Genomic DNA, 18,743 nt, shown 5'->3' on the forward strand with positions numbered 1-18,743 from the left:
GACCAAGCTTATTATAATTTTTAAACAATAAGAATAAGACAGAAAAGCTGAATACATGGAATTTTGGGATATCTATTTTGGATAATTTTTTGTGTGTGTTGCTTTTCATTCACTTTATGTTTTGTGTAGCTGAGGTCACTGCTTAAGTGATAGCTAAGTAAGAGGAGAATTGCTATAGAGGCCCTCTTTCTATACATTCAAAGAAAGGAAAGCAGGAATTTGTTTTCAAAGGATAATATTCTCAATCCTAATGGCAGCATTAATTGCAGTTATAAAGTAGTTCGAATTTAGATGTGCAGAACTATGCTAATATATAGACCAAGTTCTGTTACAACTAATTCTAAAAACTGGTTGATTGCAATGAAATTTTGCTTTTAATTATTTAAATGTTCCTTGAAATTGATGGAAGCTTGAGAATATGTTTTATAGTAAGAGTTTTGTTTTTGTAAGTTATAAAAGTAACTATTAATTACTAAATGTTACTAAGTAATAGCTAAGTATTAATAGTAAAGTTTTTATCTGGTCATTTTTCTTTTTGTTTTATGGAGAAGACATTGGGAAAAATTAGATTTCCTGCAGCTTTTCACCCATTTCACTAAAATAAGTGGCTTTACTGCATCATTTGCATTCTAGTATAAAAATATAATGATGAAAATGTGGAAAAATCTTCATTTATGTTAAGTTTCCCTCCGTCTGTATAAAGTTCAATCTCTGTGTGTCATTTGGACTTATACTATATTTGTTTCCAGGATACGTATTTCTCATTTATAGCTTAGAAAACATAGGCAATAATTGTTTTAGTGGAACGAGCATAAAGAACTAGTGAAGTAACTGTTAGTTATTACTGCATGAACTAATTTCTACTGAGGTTAGTACCAATCATTTATTTCCTAGGTCCATATTTGAACTTTGGGGTCATGGAAAATCTTTGGAGGAGCTGTATAGTTCTCTTAGGAACTACCCTGTGGAGAAGATGGTGCGTAGTGAAATGTGGTTTTATATAGGCATATCTGCAGATACTGTAGAATTACTAAGCTTAAAGAATTTATTTGCCTTTATTTTAGGTTCCATTTCTGCATTCAGATTCTACGTATAAAATAAAGATTCACACATTTAATAAAACATTGACACAAGAAGAAAAAGTCAGACGAATAGATGTAAGTGAATGTAGCAAAAACCAAAAAACCTATGAGATGAATGTAGTTGAGCTACTGTTGATATATAACAATACCCAATGTCTATAAGGGCTTATTTTGTAGCACATTGTGTGCTAAGTACTTTTCATGTTTTGTCTTCTTTAATGCTGCTACCAAACTTACAAAATAAGTATTATTATATAAGCACTACTTTTTGCTTTTAAATTTTTATAGGACATTAGGATTACTTTTATTTTTTAGGCACTTGAGTTTCTGCCATTTGAAGGAAAAGTGAATTTAAAGAAGCCACAGCATATATTCTCTCTTTTGGAGGATTATGGTTTGGACCCAAACTGCATCCCTGAGAATCCACATAATGTTTATTTTGGTAGATGGGTAAGCAAGTGTTCTTTTTACCTATTTCAGTTTATTTCTTTAAAAGCTAAATGTTAGGGCTTTGTATTGGACTCTTTATATGTAGAACTTTAAAGGAGCTGAAGAGTTAGAAATACTGTATGAATTAAAATCAGTGGAAAATATGTGGTTATGTGTCTTGCTCTGTTTGTTTTTCCAGAGATTCCTGTAAAGTGTAAGAGACTTGTTAGATATAGGGCCCGGGTAGTAGGGGGTGGACCTGGAAGCATGAACACAAGACTTGTCAGAAAGTCTAAACTGCTTCTTTCTTCCTTTTTTTTTTTTGGTGAGGAAGATTCGCCCTGAGCTAACATCTGTTGCCAATCCTCCTCCTTTTGCTGAGGAAGATTGGCCCTGTGCTAACATCTGTGCCCATCTTCCTCTGCTTTATATGTCGGATGCCTGCCACAGCATGGCTTGACAAGTGGTGCGTAGGTCTGTGCCCAGGATCCGAACCCGTGAACCCTGGGCTGCCCAAGCGGAGCACATGAACTTAACCACTGTGCCACCGGGCTGGCCTCCTAAACTGCTTTTTTAATAAAGCAGAGAAAAGGCAGAGTACTGTGATAGCTGAGGGATCTCATTTGTGGAGCTCTCCAGTCTAGGTTTCCATTCTGAAAAGAAGTGAAATTACTTTAGGGCAGTTCTGCCCACTTCCCTGAGGCCATAAGTGGGTGAGTCGAAGCTGTGGCTTATGTTACGAAATATTGGTATTTAGGAGAAAAAACGAGATGGGTAAAGCTTCCTCACCACCAACCCCTGGAATAATTACATTCAAATTCAATTCAAATTTAGTTTGAAAAGTCAAAGTAAATGGAACACACTAAGAAATAAAAGGTATTTGTCTATAACTACCTCAATCACACTTTTTTTAACGGAACAAGTTTAGGGCAGTAGTAACTGGAAAGTTCTCATCATCAAGATACTGTGGTTTCATTGTGAATGATTATCTTAAATCTCTTCTGTACAGTGATACTAATGTGAAAAATATCTCTGATCTAGATTGCAGATGGACAAAGAGAGCTTATTGAGTCATACAGTGTCAAAAAGAGACACTTTATTGGAAATACAAGCATGGATGCTGGTTTATCGTTCATCATGGCCAACCATGGAAAAGTGAAAGAAAATGATATTGTCTTTGATCCGTTTGTTGGAACAGGTATTTATATTTAACTGTTAAGTTAGTGTAGAGACAATGCTTCTTAGTCACAGTCATAGTAATAATGCTAAAAGATTAAATGGACAGAACAGTGTTTTAATTATCATTAGATAGTGGCTAAGAGACAGCCACATATTTGTGTAATAGCAATATTTAACACTTGCACCACTTCAAAGATGATGCTGATAGAATTTTGTGCGTTTTTTCCCCAAGTAAACCACTAGGGGGGAGTATACAATACATTGCAACTGCACACACACATTGTAGAAATGTTGTAAAGCTATATAGGTTATGTAAATAGAAAAACTCTTGAGGGGAAGAAAGATTTGAGTGACAAGGTAAAAAAAATTGGTTCATCTTCTAAAATTGACAGCCACATACTTACGTGGAGAAAAATGGTTAATGTGCCTTATCTTTGATTTGGTTTGTGGAGGTTTATAAGTGTGAAAATAAGAAAAGTGACTAAGTATCAATGGGCTAGAGCCTCGCTGTTGAGGCCATGACCTGGGTTCTATACATACTTGGTTGGCTGTCCTCATCATTAACTTTGTGTGGAAGTCCTAAAATTGCAGTTTTACTTCATCTGACTCTGTGAAGACATTTTTCTGCTTCAGCCTATTTGTCCTCGATCTTGCCCGTACCTAGGGAATACTCATATTTAGGTTTGTGTGGCTAAATTCATTGTGATTCAGATTGTGTAGGAACAAATTATGCTGTGGTTGGAGTTTCGCCCTGTAGCCGTCTTTCCCCGTCAGAAACTCCCTAAGCAGTGATGCTGCAATAGCTAACCTTGGTTGAATAGTGAACATGCCAGGTACTATGCTGTGCACTCTATTGTTACTATCTAATTTAATTCTTACAACAACTGACATGGAGATACTTTTTAAAATCTTCCTGAGGACATGGTGGCACAGAGAGAGATGAAGTGACTTGGCCGGTGTTGTACAGTGTATAAATTTCATAGAGTCAAACTCAAGTTGTCTAGCTCCAGAGTTTATGCTCTTAACCACTGTCATAGAGCTGCCTCTCTCTGCATTAAGATCTCCAGCCAGCTACTACCCTGTAAACTAACTCGAGGAATAGGACCACATGTGATTAGGAAGAAAAGTATCAAAGTCGAGATTTCTATGGAAAATAATTTCTGAAGGAATGATTTTCTGTGTGTGTTGTTGAATTAATCCGCTAGTGAGTCTCTCTTCTCTCCGTCCACCCTATTCTCTGTATATTCCACCCCCAGCGTACTTAACTCCCTTCTTTCCTAACCTTGTTATCCTGAGTGCCTCCTCCTACTTTTTGAATTTTTACTGGAAATTATACCACACATATAGAAAAGTTACAAGAATAAAAATAGAACAAAGAACACCTACATATCCTTGACCCAGATTAAACTGTTGTTAACATTTAGCCTCATTTGCTTTATCATTTGTTTTCTCTTTATGCTTATATACATATTTTTTTCTGCACCATTTGAAAGTAAGTTGCATTCATCAAGTCCCTTTACCCCTCAAATGCTTTAATATGTTTCTTAAGAAAAAGGATATTCTCTTACATAACCACAGTATAGTTTTCAATGTTAGTAAATGTACTATTAACACAATATTTTAATTTTCATATTCCATTTTTATTAATTGACCCACTAATGTTCTTTATGCCATCTTTTTTCCTTTCCATTCTGGCATCAGGTATTATATTTTATTGTCAACATTTCTTTGATCTCTTTGATATGAAACATATCCAAAGCCTTTTTTTTAATGAAATTTGCACTTTTGAAGAATACTATCCCTCTTCCCTTTATTTTTTATCCAGAATGTTCCTCATTTTGGGTCATTTGATGTTTCCTCGTGATTAGATTCAGGTTATACATTCCTGGCTGGACTACTACATCAGTGATTTTGTGTCCTTCTCAGGGCATCCACATGATGGCTAACTGCTCTTCATTGGTAGTGTTAATTTTGATCAGCTGGGTAAGATGGTGTTCAATTTTTTTCCCCACTGTGTGGTTACAGTCATGTGCTACATAATTACGTTCAGTCAGTGATGGGCTGCATATACGATGGTGGTCCCATGATGTTAGTACCATAAGCCTAGGTGTGTAGTAGGCTATACCATCTAGGTTTGTGTAAGTACACTATATGGTGTTTGCAAAACGACGAAATTGCCTAACGATGTGTTTCTCAGAACGTGTCCCCATCGTTAAGTGACACATGACTTTACTATTTTTTTTCCTTTGCAGTTAATAGGCACATTAAGACCATGTAAATATTCTGTTCCATATCTAAGTCCTCCCTCACTCCTGTCAGGTGGTCAGGTTTAGCATCCACTGATGATTCTTCCCTGAACCAGTCTTGATTTTGATGGTTACAAAGGGATGATTTTCCACCTCCAGCACTCCCTCCACATTTACTAGTTGACACTCAATCTGCTGTAAGCAAGAGCCCTTTCTTCTCTCCTATGTATTCATTTATCTATTATTAATATGAATTAGTGAACTCTCCCCTTTTCCCCCCTAGTGGTCTATAATTCATTACTTAATTATTTTGTTGCTCAAATTGTCCCATATTTGTCTGGTGAGAGCCCTTTCACACTGGATCTGTCTTTGTGACATGTTCCTATCTTCTTTTCTTTGAGCACTTCCTTACTTTCTGGCTCATCTTCTACCTGCCCAAACCCTGGAACCAGTCATTTCTCCAAGGAACCCTCGTTTCTTTGGTGGGGAATGATATTAGAGACCAAGGTCTACATGCTAGGTATCTTCATTTCTAGACCCTTTCAGCAGGCACTCTAGGAAATATGTTTGTGTATGTACACAATATGCATGTAAATGTATGTGCAAATACACATGCACGTATTCCTGCATACATACTGTGTGTACATTTAGACATACATATACATATTTTAGAAATTGTGAATTTTCACATATACTACAAATTCCAGTCTATCCCTACAGATTTCTTTCTTGCCTAGCCCCAATTCCATATTTATGTGTACTTCCTTCCACAGTGAGAACCCTGGTTCCTATCAACATCAACACATTTACTCTCTTGCTCATTCATATAATACATTTAAAATAGTTTCAAAATTGCTTTGCCTATGCCATACAAAAAAAAATCTTATTAAAACATGTTTTCAGGATATGTATTTAGTTCCAACCTAGCTAAGGGGCAATAAAGTCAAATATTTTGCTTTCTTCATTTTCCCCTTCATTTAAAATTCAGTTGAGTTCCTTTTTTCCACTTTGCCCTCAGTTTTGGATTTTTACTCCTCCCTTTCCTTGTTGGTTTACTTTTATTTTTTTTATTTATTTATTTTTTGGTGAGGAAGATTAGCCCTGAGCTGATATCCGTTGCCAATCCTCCTCTTTTTGCTGAGGAAGATTGGCCCTAGGCCAATCACTGTGCCCATCTTCCTCTACTTTATATGTGGGCCACCTGCCACAGCATGGCTTGATAAGCAGTGCATAGGTCTGTGCCTGGGATCCGAACCTGTGAACCCCGGGCCGCCAGAGTGGAGCGTGTGAACTTAACCACTATGCCATCAGGCCGGCCCCTACTTTTAAAGATTTTATTTATTTATTTTTTCCCCCAAAGCCCCAGTAGATAGCTGTGTGTCATAGCTGCACATCCTTCTAGTTGCTGTATGTGGGACGCGGCCTCAGCATGGCCGGAGAAGCAGCGCGCAGGTGGGAGCCCGGGATCCGAACTCGGGTCGCCAGCAGCGGAGCGCGCTCACTTAACCACCAAGCCACGGGGCCGGCCCGGCCCCTACTTTTAATTTTTAAATATTTAGAAGATTAATTTGCTTCTGGAAGTCAGAACTACGCAAGAAGATATACTCAGAGAAATGTCACTTCTTTCCATATCCCTTCCGTCCTTCTCCCCCATCCCTTTAGGTAACCAACTTTGTTTTCTAGTTTATTCCTCCTGTGTGTGTTTTTTTTTTTAATGGTAAGCAGATATATGTACATTTTCTTATTTCCACTTCTTTCTTACACAAAAGATAGCATACTATATATGTTGTTTTTAACTTAACAGGATTTCCTGGAAATCACTTCCTGTTAGTTCATAGAGATTGTCTTCATTCTTTTTTATTTTATTTTATTTTTTTTTATTTTTTTTATTTTTTTTTTTTAAAGATTTTATTTATTCATTTTTTCCCCCCAAAGCCCCAGTAGATAGTTGCATGTCGTAGGTTCACATCCTTCTAGTTGCTGTACGCGGGACTCGGCCTCGGGTTGGACGGAGATGTGGTGCCTCGGGGCGCGCCCGGGATCCGAACCCGGGCCGCCAGCATCAGAGCGTGCGCACTTAACCGCCAAGCCACGGAGCCGGCCTCTTTTTTATAGTTGTACTCCACGGGTGTATGTACTGTAATTTTTTCAGTCTCCTATACCTGGACCTGGTAGTTTCCAGTATTTTGCAGTTACAAATAGTGATTGCAGTGAATAATCTTATACTTTTGTGCTGTTGGAGATATAGCTCTAGGATAAATTCCTAGAAGTAGGATTGCTGGGTTGAAGAGTGTATGCGTATGTAGTTTTGTTAAATGTTTTCAAATTCCTCTCCATTTATACCATTTTGCATTATTGCCAGCAATATCTGTCCTTTTTCCCTCACAGCCTCTCCAGCAGAGTATATTGTCAAGCTTTTGAAATTTTGCCAATCTGTTGGGTGAAAGTATTATCTCAATGTAGTGTTAATTTTTACTTTTCCTATTATGAGTGAAGTCTAATAGCTTTTTATATTTTAAGGGCCATTTTTCTAACTTTTTTGGAATTATCTTTCATGTCTTTTGCCCATTTTTCTGTCGTCTTTTTGTTCGCCCCTTATTTTTAGAAGTACTTTGTATGTTAGAGACATTAGCTCCCCTTTTTTCCTGTTTTTTATATTTATATAAAATATAATATATATAAAATATTTTCTTCCAGTGTGCCATTTATCTTTTGACTTTGCATGTAATTGCTTTTTGCCACTTGAAAGTTTTCCCTATATCCAAGTTATAGAGGAATTCAGCTATGTTTTCTTCTGGTACTTTTGTAGTTTTAATTTTTCTTTTTAGATCTCTGGTCCATTGGGAGTTTATTTTCTTGTATGCTGTGAGGAATGGGTCTAATTTATCTTTTCCCAAATGCTAAACCCTTTATTAATCCTTAATCTTGTTCTTGGACTTTCAAAAACCTTTTTTGTGAGATGAGAAGAATTCTTTGAGGTACATACATGTACATAATGTTTAATGTGCACACATATGTGTAGACCAGACCATAAAGTTTAAAAACAGAGTTTCTAGCATAGGTAAAATTTCCTTCCCTTGAGGTAGATGAGGCTGGGTATATTATGAAATGCCAACTTCCGTAGAAATCAAGGTATTGACTCCTTTAGTGTGGTAAGGGGTGAGGAGGCTTGCCCCTGATTTGCTTTAGGGCTGCTCCTTAGAGTGGTTAGCATATCTTGGTCATTTGGCAGTTTGTGTAAGACAGTTAATGGAAAATTAATTGAAATATATAGTTGAGTTCATAGAAGATTGCAAGAGGAAGATCTTTGCAGAGATGATGCTAAAATACATTTCATAATTTGTGTTTGTAGTTTAAACACATCTTTAGGACTTTGGCTAGTTTTTGCTTTTGTTTTGAAGCTAATAGCCAATAATTGTGAATAGACACAGTTCTTAAGCACAGTTTGTCCTCTTGGTCCTTTTCAGTCATTGATGGGTAGTACCTTCTGAAGGATTGGAGAAATGAGTGGTCCTGTGCCCTCCTCCATGGCCATAGTTTTCCACATAATATTTTTTGATATTTTTTCCTTCCTTTTATAGTATTTTTTTAAAAATTCAAGTGTATCCAATCCCTTTTCAATTTTAAAGGTTCACAACTGATATGTATTAGTTTCCCAAATGCTTTACCCACTGACTATTAATGACTTGTGATTATCTCAAGGTTATAGAGTAGGGTAGAAAGCTTCTGGGAAACTGAAAAGAGAGATGAAATCTTCTCCTGCCGAAATACCTTTCCTTTTTCTTTTAGACAGTCTACTGCATTGTCTAGAATGACAGTTATGAGCTGTAGAAACACACTTCCCTTTCCATTTTAGCAAATATGTTGAGTCTCATTTTAGTAAGTTTTTTTTTTAAGTTGTGTATCTCCATTTTCCAAAGGGGGAAGATATATATCATGGGTAAGCTCTCAGTAGTCAGGAAGTGCCTGAGCTGCTGTTCTGATATGAGCATCACTGAAAGAATGATCAGTGTGAATATGTTGAACACCTATGGTGGCACAGGCCTGCCTGTGATATGATACAAGACTTGAAGATGGTCTACGACTCTTTTTAACTGAGTGTGCAGCTTTACTTACTGAATTTAATTTGATTTGTTTAATATGTGTATCTGATTGGTAAGCTAATGTATATTTACTTCAGTTGCTGCTGACCCCAAAGGAGTAGTATGGTATAGACTACCACAGAGCAAACAGAGTGAGTTTTAAATCCTTACTCTATCAGTTACTATGTGACTTTGGGCAAGATTCTTAACTTGTCTGGGCCTCAGTTCCATCATTTGTAAAGTGGTAATAAGTAATACCTTGTAAGGATTAAGTGAGGTAATACATGTGTATGAAATTCTTAGGAAGTTACCTGATGCATAGTAGCCGTTCAGTGAACTGTACTGATTATCATTATTATTTTTTATTATTTTGTTAAGAACTCAGATGCCTTTTTGGTGTTGAATGATGTTAGATATAGCTAATATTGAATGGTGATGATGAACAATTTGGCCATGAACTCATTTTCTAGTCCCTTCTTTGGCTACATTCCAAGATATTCATATTTTGCAACTGTTGGCAAATTATGGCAGTAGGCAAGGAAATCGAGGGTTAAAATTTTGTAAACTTCTGGGGCCGGCCCAGTGGCGCAGGCGGTTAAGCGCGCGCGCTCCGCTGCGGCGGCCCGGGGTTCACTGGTTTGGATCCCAGGCGTGCACCGACGCACTGCTTGGCAGGCCATGCTGTGGCGGTGTCCCATATAAAGTGGAGGAAGATGGGCACGGATGTTAGCCCAGGGCCAATCTTCCTCAGCAGAAAAAAAGAGGAGGATTGGCAGATGTTAGCACAGGACTGATCTCACAAAACAGACAAAAAAAATTGTAAACTTCTAATTCTTTGTTTATAATGAAAAGTAATTTGTACCAGAGTCTGCCAATGGCTGTAGGTGGCTGTGGTATGATTTTATGACAGAGCTCCGTAGCTGTAGCTCTGATTCCTTCTCCCCTTCCCCTCAGGTGAGTCAGCTCCTTTAGTAATTGAGAGTACACCCAGGAGACTGTTGTACGCTCCTTGGCCTCTTCTGCCTTTCAATGGCCATGGGTAAGGAAAGGAGTGTAGCTCCTTTTGAAATTTTATTGTTGCAGAATGGTAGACACAGGAGCTGGGTGTTGGGAAACTGACTGTCCTGGTTCTGGGAGGAGACTGGAGAGGAAAAGAGAAGTTAGGAGAGAGATAGTGGATCTCTGTAAGTCTGTATAATAGTTTCTGCTTCCCATTTTATCCACGACTCTTTGTGGTCCCCTTTTCCTGAGTCTCATAGTCTGTCTGGTAGAATTTCTATTTCCTAGCAATATCATTTTGCTCAGGCTGCTAGTTTAATTTATTTCAGTTCTTTTTTAAAAAGGATAAAGTAGCTGTAATAGTATCACCATTTTTCGTCTTTTTCTGCTTTTCTTTCAGCAAAACCAAAGCCCAGTTCTCATTTCCACACTTTCGTAAAGCTTTCTACTTAACTCTCTAAAGATGAAAATCATAAATTAGTTTCTGTATCATAAATAAATTCCATTTATTGTGTCCTTTTGCCTGTAAGATATTACCCTAACCTTAAAGTGGTTACTCTTTAAGTAATGAGAAGTTAAAACACTGAGTTGCTAGTCTAGATCACATATATGGTATTCTTATAAGAAATTGGGTGAGTCACATTACCTGCCTCCTCAATCAACACTTTACTCCCCCCTTTTTTCTCACCCTTTGTTCCACCAAAAAGCTTCCAAAGAAACTCCAACTGAGGTACAACTAAATGCAAAAAAGTCTTCAGTTTAATTGAAAAAACAACTAGATGATTAACAGTGATTGTCCAGTGACCAGTTCAGAGAAGCTAATTTATAATGATTTTCTTTAAAACTTGAAAAGCATAAAGGGCACAGAGTTAACTAACAGATGCAGTCTAACAGATTATTCATCTCCTTTCAGCAGTGTACTCTAAATTGGGTCTTCTCAAAACTCACTAACCAAATGGATAAGGTTCTGTTTAAGGAAGCACAGGAAAGCTTTTCTGTTCCCCTTGACAACTAGTTCTTCTAGGTGAGTATCTGCCTTAATTGGCAGAATTGTAGTAATTCATCGTAATTTGGGTGAAGTGATTTTATGAGTATTCCAAGTCATCATGTACAGTACCTTTCCTGAATATGGACTCTTCCATTTATGGAGTAAGAATTATGAGGTCTTACTCACCTTACCCCTGATGCAAGTGCTTTTCGTAGTTAGTATGAGGGAACCTAGGTTTTGGTTTCTGCTGTACTTTAGTCCTCCATTTCTCTTCTTTGTGGACTCCAGTAGGGAGTAGTCGGTTAACGGTATTTTTCATGAGCGAAGTATTTTTAAGTACATGTTACCAAACTATGTTTTAAATGGCTATGGAAGGAACACCATTAATTTATAGATCTTGACCCTCTGGAGGCACTACCCATCTTAATTTTAGAGATCACATTTCAAAAGGATGTAAGGGAAAGAGCCCTAGTTATTTTCCCTTGTCTGAGTCTGTGCGTAGTCTAAGACTATATTTCTGATTTCAGTTTGACTGACGGCTCTTTCTACAGTATATTAGGACTTGCCCCCAAGCACTGAGAGCGTGTTAATCTAGATGATTAAAAAAAGTGAAGTTTAAGGAAAAGTACAATTATTAAAATATTTAACTTTGTGAATTTTTTCTTAAATAATTTAAAAATATTATTACTTTTTATTTTAAAGGAATTTCATTAATTTTTTTAAGCTTTATTAGGATTTTTCTTCATATGTGAGCTGGTCACACCTACCAAATTACTTAGTCCAGTCGGATTGTTTTGAGACTTTGATCTGAGTTCTTTGATCACAGCACTAAGTAAACAGAAAAGTCATTGTATTAATTATTTTTGTGTATGTTTGATAACACTTATTCAAAAATTCATATTTACAGTTTAAGATAAGAGAGAATTGCTTCACTGGTTATAGAAGTAACTATTCTTGTCCTAATATTTTAATTTTTGTAAAGATTAATGTCATATATTAATTATGCCCTCTTTAGTTATTTGAAACTGTCACTTCAGTGGGAATTGAGCCCAACTGTCAGAATTTATTTATTGCCAGCTCTTGGTGTAGCAGACTTATATGCTCATTTTTAAGAAAGGAAGAAGATGCTTTTTGTAGACCTTTCAAAATAAGATGAAAATGTCTAAATATACATTATTTTGATCAAAAAAAAGATAATTTTCCCTAACTAGTGCTGTTTAAAGTAATGATGCCAGGGCATACCTTAATTCCCTGCTTTGTGACCAATGTAGTAAGCACAGTTTAGGGGTTTGTCTTTTCGTTCTGAGGCCTCCTAAATATGGCCAGGACCAGTGTCATTCTAGGGTACACTGCCTGCAGCTAGTTTGTAAGAATCTGGATCAGATTAAATAGGGGAAGAAACGAGAGTCTGGGACTTTCTGGTTAACAGATCATAATTTTGTGATTTTTTTTAGGTGGCCTTCTGATAGCATCTGCTCATTTTGGTGCATATGTATGTGGGACAGACATAGACTACAACACAGTTCATGGCTTGGGTGAGTACAGGTTCTAGACAGTGTTACAGTCTTTGCTCTGTACCAAATGTGCCTTTAAAATAATTAAATAGTTTTATATGGTGTTATACATCTGTTTGTTTTTTTTTTTGAGGGAGATTGGCCCTGAGCTAACATCTGTTGCCAATATTTCTCCTTTTTTTCTTTTTTCTTCCCAAAGCCCCAGTAGATAGTTGTATGTCCTAGTTGTACATCCTTCTAGTTGCTCTGTGTGGGACACCACCTCAGCATGGCTTGATGAGTGGTGCGTAGGTCTGTGCCCAGGATCTGAACCGGTGAACCCTGGGCCACCGAAGTGGAGTGTGTAAACTTAACCGCTACACCACTGGGCCGGCCCCTATACATCTATTTTTAATGTTAAAATGCAGGGTTATGATATAATGTAGTTTCACTTATTTTTACAACAATAAGACTTCATTGGGTATCTGCTTTTTATGAAGTATCCAGTATGTGCAAAGTGATTTCTTGGGAGGAACACAAAGATGAATAAGAAAAAGCCCTCCCCTCAGAGGTATTTGTAATCTTAGTAAGAGATTTTTTTAAAAAATAGGCAAACTATAAGGTTATGAACTTATTGGGAAAGAAGTAGGAAAGAAGGGACTAGTCATTTTTAACTAAGATGTCCATGTTAATAAAACATACGGTTTCTATTTAAAGATTATCACCATTCTTTTGTTCAGTAATCATATGTTGAGTGTATACTGGAGTAATTTCTAGTCCTTGAGTACCATATACATTTTTAATTTCATAACTGACCAAAACATCTTTGAAACAGTTAAGATGACAGTAACTTTAAAGATGCTGCATCAAACTGAGGGTAACTAGAGACAAGCATCTGCTTGCTTTTGAGAAAATTTTGGAAAATATTTTAAAATCTAGAAGCTTAGCTAATAGTGTGATTGAATGGAATTGAATCAAACTGAAGAAGTATTTCTTTATAGCTGAATGGTATTAAAAATGTCAAGTTTCATTGATGATTTTGAAACTGTTTGTATTTATGTTGGTATTCCATTATACCTAGAATCAGCCTTTAAAACACTCTCCTTTTTCTCACCCAGTGAAGTTATTATATAGGTGAGAATTTATTATACTTTTTCTTTTGCTGAAGCAATTTGATACATTGTACTTGATCACCCGTCTTTTTTCCTACCTTGACTATAAGGAATTTAGTAATATTCATCGTAAGGAAAGTGAGTTATATTTTATAAAGTTCACCTAAATGGGCTAACCAGAAAAAGATATGCCCTGTCTGCAATATGTTAGAGTAGACAGAGTGCTCAGAAGAATTATTCTGGTTTGCTTTTAGTAGAAGCAGTATGTTTGCTTTAGGGAAATTGTCCTGTATAATTTATTTGAATTTTTATTTATGAAAGTTCTGTTTAAAAGTTATGTTAGAACCTTTCCATCTACTTGTGTAGAATTCTGATTGAGGTCGAGTTTTCTTAGAGCTGAGCCAAGATGCTGTTAGACATGCCAGCTGTTTCCTTTGCTTCTAACTCTTTCTGTACTCTCAAATAGTCTCAAGTTTCTCCTATTTTAAAACCTTTTCTATCAACCGTATAAGGGTCTTCTAGCTACCACTTGGTTTTCTTCTTCCTTTTGCCAAAGTGCTTCTTTAAAAACTAGTATTTAGTTGCTGTTTTCTCGTCTTCATCTCTTGCTCTCTGCTGCCCGTTATTTTCCAGCTTCTGTGTCTGCTGAAAACTCTAACTAAGGCCACAGATCTACAGCATTTGGCAGTGTTGACTTTCATAAAGCCTCCCTTGGTTTCCTAGACAGTGGTCTCATCCGATGGTACTGTTATTTCTTTGACTATCCATCTCAATCTCCTTAAGGCCCTGCAGTTTTCCTCGATGTCTGTTTGTATGTTGCTTTTCTCCGGGCATCTCTCTTTGACCCCATCTCTTATCACACTACATGTTGGCAGAGTCATGTCATTCTTCTCCTTTTGATTTTTAAGTTTTGTTTTTATTGTGAAGTAGATCATAATACATAAGAGTTTATAAAAATGGAAGAATAATTATAGAACAAACACTTATGTAACTGCCACTTAGGATAATAAAAAATGGCATTCATTCTTATGGATTTAACTTAAGTTTATATACTGTTGTCTCCCAAGTATATGTATTCTGGCCTCCAGCTACCTGCTGAATCTCTTTCTGAATGTTCTGTAGGTACTTCAGGGTGTATCAAGGTTGATATCTCAAATGAATCTCATCTTTTTTCCTAAGCTTGTTTTTCCTCTTGGTTTCTCCAATCTTAATTGATGGTATCATCGTCCACTCATGTCTCCTAAACTGGAACTTTTGAACTTCTTCCTTGGACCTCCACTTTAATTTTTCATCTACCATGCCTCCATTTTGCCTCTCTTCTCCATGGTCACAGCTCCTGCATTTCCCAAGTTAGCTCTCTTCACTTCTGTTTCACTTCTCTGATTCCTGAGATTCATGTTCTACATGGTACTGTTTTGCCTGAGGAAAGGGACCGTGTTCTGTTTGACGCCATGGTTTACTAGTATATGCTTTGAACTCAGTAAGTGTTGAATGAGTTTTTAAGCAGTTTTACTTGAAAGGTGACAGAACAAAATCAGTTAGACATCAATACATTTTACTGTTCAAAATATATTTTTATAACAAGTTGAAATAAAACTAATTGTGTAAATAAAATTAAGATTTTAAATGAAAGTAAGTTTTATTTGAATAGCTATAGGTTTAGGTGAGTTAAACATTACTTTTAGCTAAAGGACAAATAAGGATGCTCTGTTTGATTTAGTACTTTCTCCCTTTTTCTTTCCCTTCAGGAAAGGCTAGTAGGAAAAACCAGAAATGGAGAGGACCAGATGAAAACATTAGGGCAAATCTTCGTCAGTATGGTTTAGAGAAGTATTACCTTGATGTCCTGGTTTCAGATGCATCTAAGCCTTCCTGGAGGAAGGGTACATATTTTGATGCAATCATCACTGATCGTAAGTTTATTTTTATACAAAAGTGGGAGTAGGTTTAGTTTCCTAAAATCATTTACATTTAAAGTACAACATTTATCAACACACACAAAAAATGCCAACTTGTGCTAGTGTTCTCCCCATCCCCGACTTCTTCACATAAGAAGTGTGAGAAGGTGAAAAATTATGAGTTAGGGTGGGATACCAATTGAACTAAGTAGTTAAGAGCTTACTGTTTTGTTTCTTTAAACTATATACATTAACTTGTCATCGTTTTTTTCTCTTCAGCTTATTTTTTGAGGCATATATTTGTTTTTATGTTTGTTTTGTATTTGACTGTAGTTGTTTAGTACCAACTGGAGCCAAAATGTCATTTGCAGTTACTGTGTCAGATTTTGAAGAAGAGAGTTTCAGGTCACACGTTTCTCCATGTGGAAGCTTTTGTGTTTTTTTTGTAGTGCCTGATTTCACTGGCATCGCCTTTCTAGAGTTACATGAAATTTGGGGTTCTGAGAACCACTGGGCTTGTGAACCCACTGAGCTTCAGGAATGTGCATGAGAACTTGTTTCCTGTGCCTCATGAGTTCTTGGGCTTTTCAGGCATCCTAAGAACAGATCTGCCTTTTGTGTAGTATTTGGCAGTAAATATGTAAATAGTGGCAAAATGTATCTCAGCTGTTCTATCTCAGCCCTCTTCAGTTCTTTGGTAACTTAGATTGTTTCAAATCTAACAGAGAAAACTTATTAAGGCATTACAATGTATGAATGTACTTCATGAAAATTGGGTGACATTTTTTTTTTTGAGCTATATATATTTTTTTAATTGAGGTAACATTGGTTTAGAACATTATATAAATTTCAGGTATACATCATTATATTTTGACTTCTGTATAGACTATGTCGTGTTCACCACCAAAAATCCACTTTCCATCCGTCACTGTACAAATGCCCCCCTGTACCCCTTTCCCCCTCTCCCACCCTCTTCCCCTCTGGTAACCACCAGTCTGTGCTCTGTATCTGTGTGTTTGGTTATTGTTTCATCTTCTGCAGGGTGACTTTTTATTAGCAATCTACTTTATTATTTGCTCTCACTGGGTATGTATATTTATAAAAATAGATAATTTTTCCTCATTAGTTGAGAGTAAGTTATATACATACATTGTGTCCTCTTACCCCATACTTCAGTGTATGTTTCCTAAGAATAGAGATAGTCTCTTAGATAGCCAAAGTACAGTTATTAATTTCAGTAAATCGATACAGTACTTGAATCAATTATTTAATGAAGTAACATTCTTTATAGCATATTTTTCCCTCTGGCACAGTATCCAGTCTAGTGTCAGGTATTGCATTTAGTAATCATATCTTTTGGGCCTCCTTTAATTTGTAACACTTTCATTGCCTTTCCTTGTCATTTATGACGTTGACATTTTTGGAGAACACAGTCGCCTGCCCGCCCTCTCGGTGTTTTAAATAGAATGTTCCTCGTGTTACACATTCTCAGCTGGAATATTGCATAGTGATGATGTTTGTTCTTCTCAGGGTGTCACCCTTGGAGGCACATGATGCCCATCTGCCCCTCATTGGTCATAGGTGACATTTGACTATCCTTTTTACCTATGTTTTCTATCTAGCTCCATATGGAATCAGAGAATCTACAAGAAGAACAGGTTCACAGAAGGAAATACCAAAGGGGATAGAAAAATGGTAAGTGGGAGTCAAACATGATGTGTTACTACTCGGAGAAGAAACATATTGCTTCTTTTTAATTAACTTAGTTTAACAGTCTTAAAGTTTTTCACTGATTCTGAAATTTTGTTTTCTTTGTCTAGTCCAGAAAGCCACGTTCCTGTTTCCTTGAGTTATCATCTGAGTGATATGTTTTTTGACCTGTTAAACTTTGCAGCTGAGACCCTCGTATTAGGTGGAAGACTAGTCTATTGGTTACCTGTGTACACACCAGAGTATGTAATATTAAATAATTTTATTTTTAATTTCATTTTCCTTATAGTATTTGTATATCTAGCATAATTTTTTCCCTATCTCTAATTATATTCAGGGTAAATATGTTTGTATTTAATGTGTATGGTAGCCTTTATTTACCTACATATGTGTATAAAACAGGCCCCTTCCTCTTATCGATTGAATTGCTTTGACCTTTTTGTTTTACATCAAGAGTTGGCAAACTGCAGCCTGTGGGCCACATATGGTCCTTAGCCTGTTTTTGTAAGGCACTTGAGCAAAGACGGGTTTTTGCATTTTTAAAGGGTTGTTGAAAAAGAAAAAAACCAACAAAGAAGAAGATGTGACAGAAACATATGTGGCCCACAAAGGCTAAAATATTTACTGTCTGGCCTGTAGGAGGAAGAGTTTACCAACCCTGTTATCTACCACACTTAGCTCAGTGCCTGATGTATCATAGCTGTTCAGTAGCTGTTTTGCCAGGCCACAAACATAGGTAATTTTTAACTTAGCTGAGTGATTCATCTATCACTAGTTAGTTTTCATATATATTGTCTGTTATGATCAACTTAAATGCAGTAAATCTTTTTTAAAAGCTAAGACCAAAATAAGAGCTGTCTATATATTTAAAGCCCTGATTGTGTTCAACATTATTGGTTTGGGTTCTATTATTCAGTAATTATTAATTATAAACATAGCTGTGTACATAAACAATGACCTACAAGATGTCTTGAATAAGACAGGATTTTTAGATTTGAAAGATAGTATCAAGCTCAAAATTTGGCTATTCAGTCTGCTGTAGAAATCTTTTTAAAAAAATTATTTCAATTCGTATATTTACTATACATAATTCTACAAACACATTTTAGAACAGCATTAACTTGTCTTTCTTTTCATGATGACGGATGGTCCCCCAGCAGTTGAAAGCTGTACTGTTTTTTGTTGTTTGTTTTGTAAATGTTATATTGGAAGTTAGGATGGCCTCACTTTAGTCATGTATTTGTTTATCAGCTAATAAGACTGTGCACATTCATGCCCAGACCCTTAACTCTAGGCTTAGGTTCTGTTGCCAGCAATAGTCTCATTTAACCTCTTCATTTTATTTTATTTTTGTTTTTGTGAGGAGGACCAGCCCTGAGCTAACATCCAATGCCAATCCTCCTCTTTTTTGCTGAGGAAGACTGGCCCTGGGCTAACATCCGTGCCTATCTTCCTCCACTTTATATGGGACGCCACCACAGCATGGCTTAACAGTCGGTGCGTCGGCGCGTGCCCGGGATCCGAA

General features: G+C 36.6%; 1 protein-coding gene across 9 annotated transcripts in view; it reads left to right on the forward strand.

Annotated features, from left to right (window-relative positions):
- TRMT11 (tRNA methyltransferase 11) overlaps nucleotides 1–18,743 on the forward strand; it is a 59,695-nt gene that overhangs the window by 14,643 nt on the left and 26,309 nt on the right. For 5 of the 9 annotated variants that reach the window (XR_015555272.1, XM_004422293.2, XM_087444061.1 and 2 more), the window contains 8 exons: nucleotides 895–976; nucleotides 1,065–1,157; nucleotides 1,398–1,532; nucleotides 2,553–2,709; nucleotides 12,460–12,540; nucleotides 15,359–15,523; nucleotides 17,131–17,203; nucleotides 17,329–17,460. Coding sequence is in view for 8 of the 9 variants with exons in the window: in XM_004422293.2 (XP_004422350.1) it covers nucleotides 895–976; nucleotides 1,065–1,157; nucleotides 1,398–1,532; nucleotides 2,553–2,709; nucleotides 12,460–12,540; nucleotides 15,359–15,523; nucleotides 17,131–17,203; nucleotides 17,329–17,460 (918 nt within the window). In the remaining variant the exon portion in view is untranslated. The remainder of the gene's footprint in view (nucleotides 1–894; nucleotides 977–1,064; nucleotides 1,158–1,397; nucleotides 1,533–2,552; nucleotides 2,710–12,459; nucleotides 12,541–15,358; nucleotides 15,524–17,130; nucleotides 17,204–17,328; nucleotides 17,461–18,743) is intronic. The other 4 variants (XM_087444063.1, XM_087444064.1, XM_087444059.1 and 1 more) reach the window with 3 other exon arrangements.

The sequence above is a fragment of the Ceratotherium simum genome, chromosome 19 (genome assembly GCF_057802395.1).
Source record: "Ceratotherium simum simum isolate JZ-2026a chromosome 19, ASM5780239v1, whole genome shotgun sequence".
Lineage (NCBI taxonomy): Eukaryota > Metazoa > Chordata > Mammalia > Perissodactyla > Rhinocerotidae > Ceratotherium > Ceratotherium simum.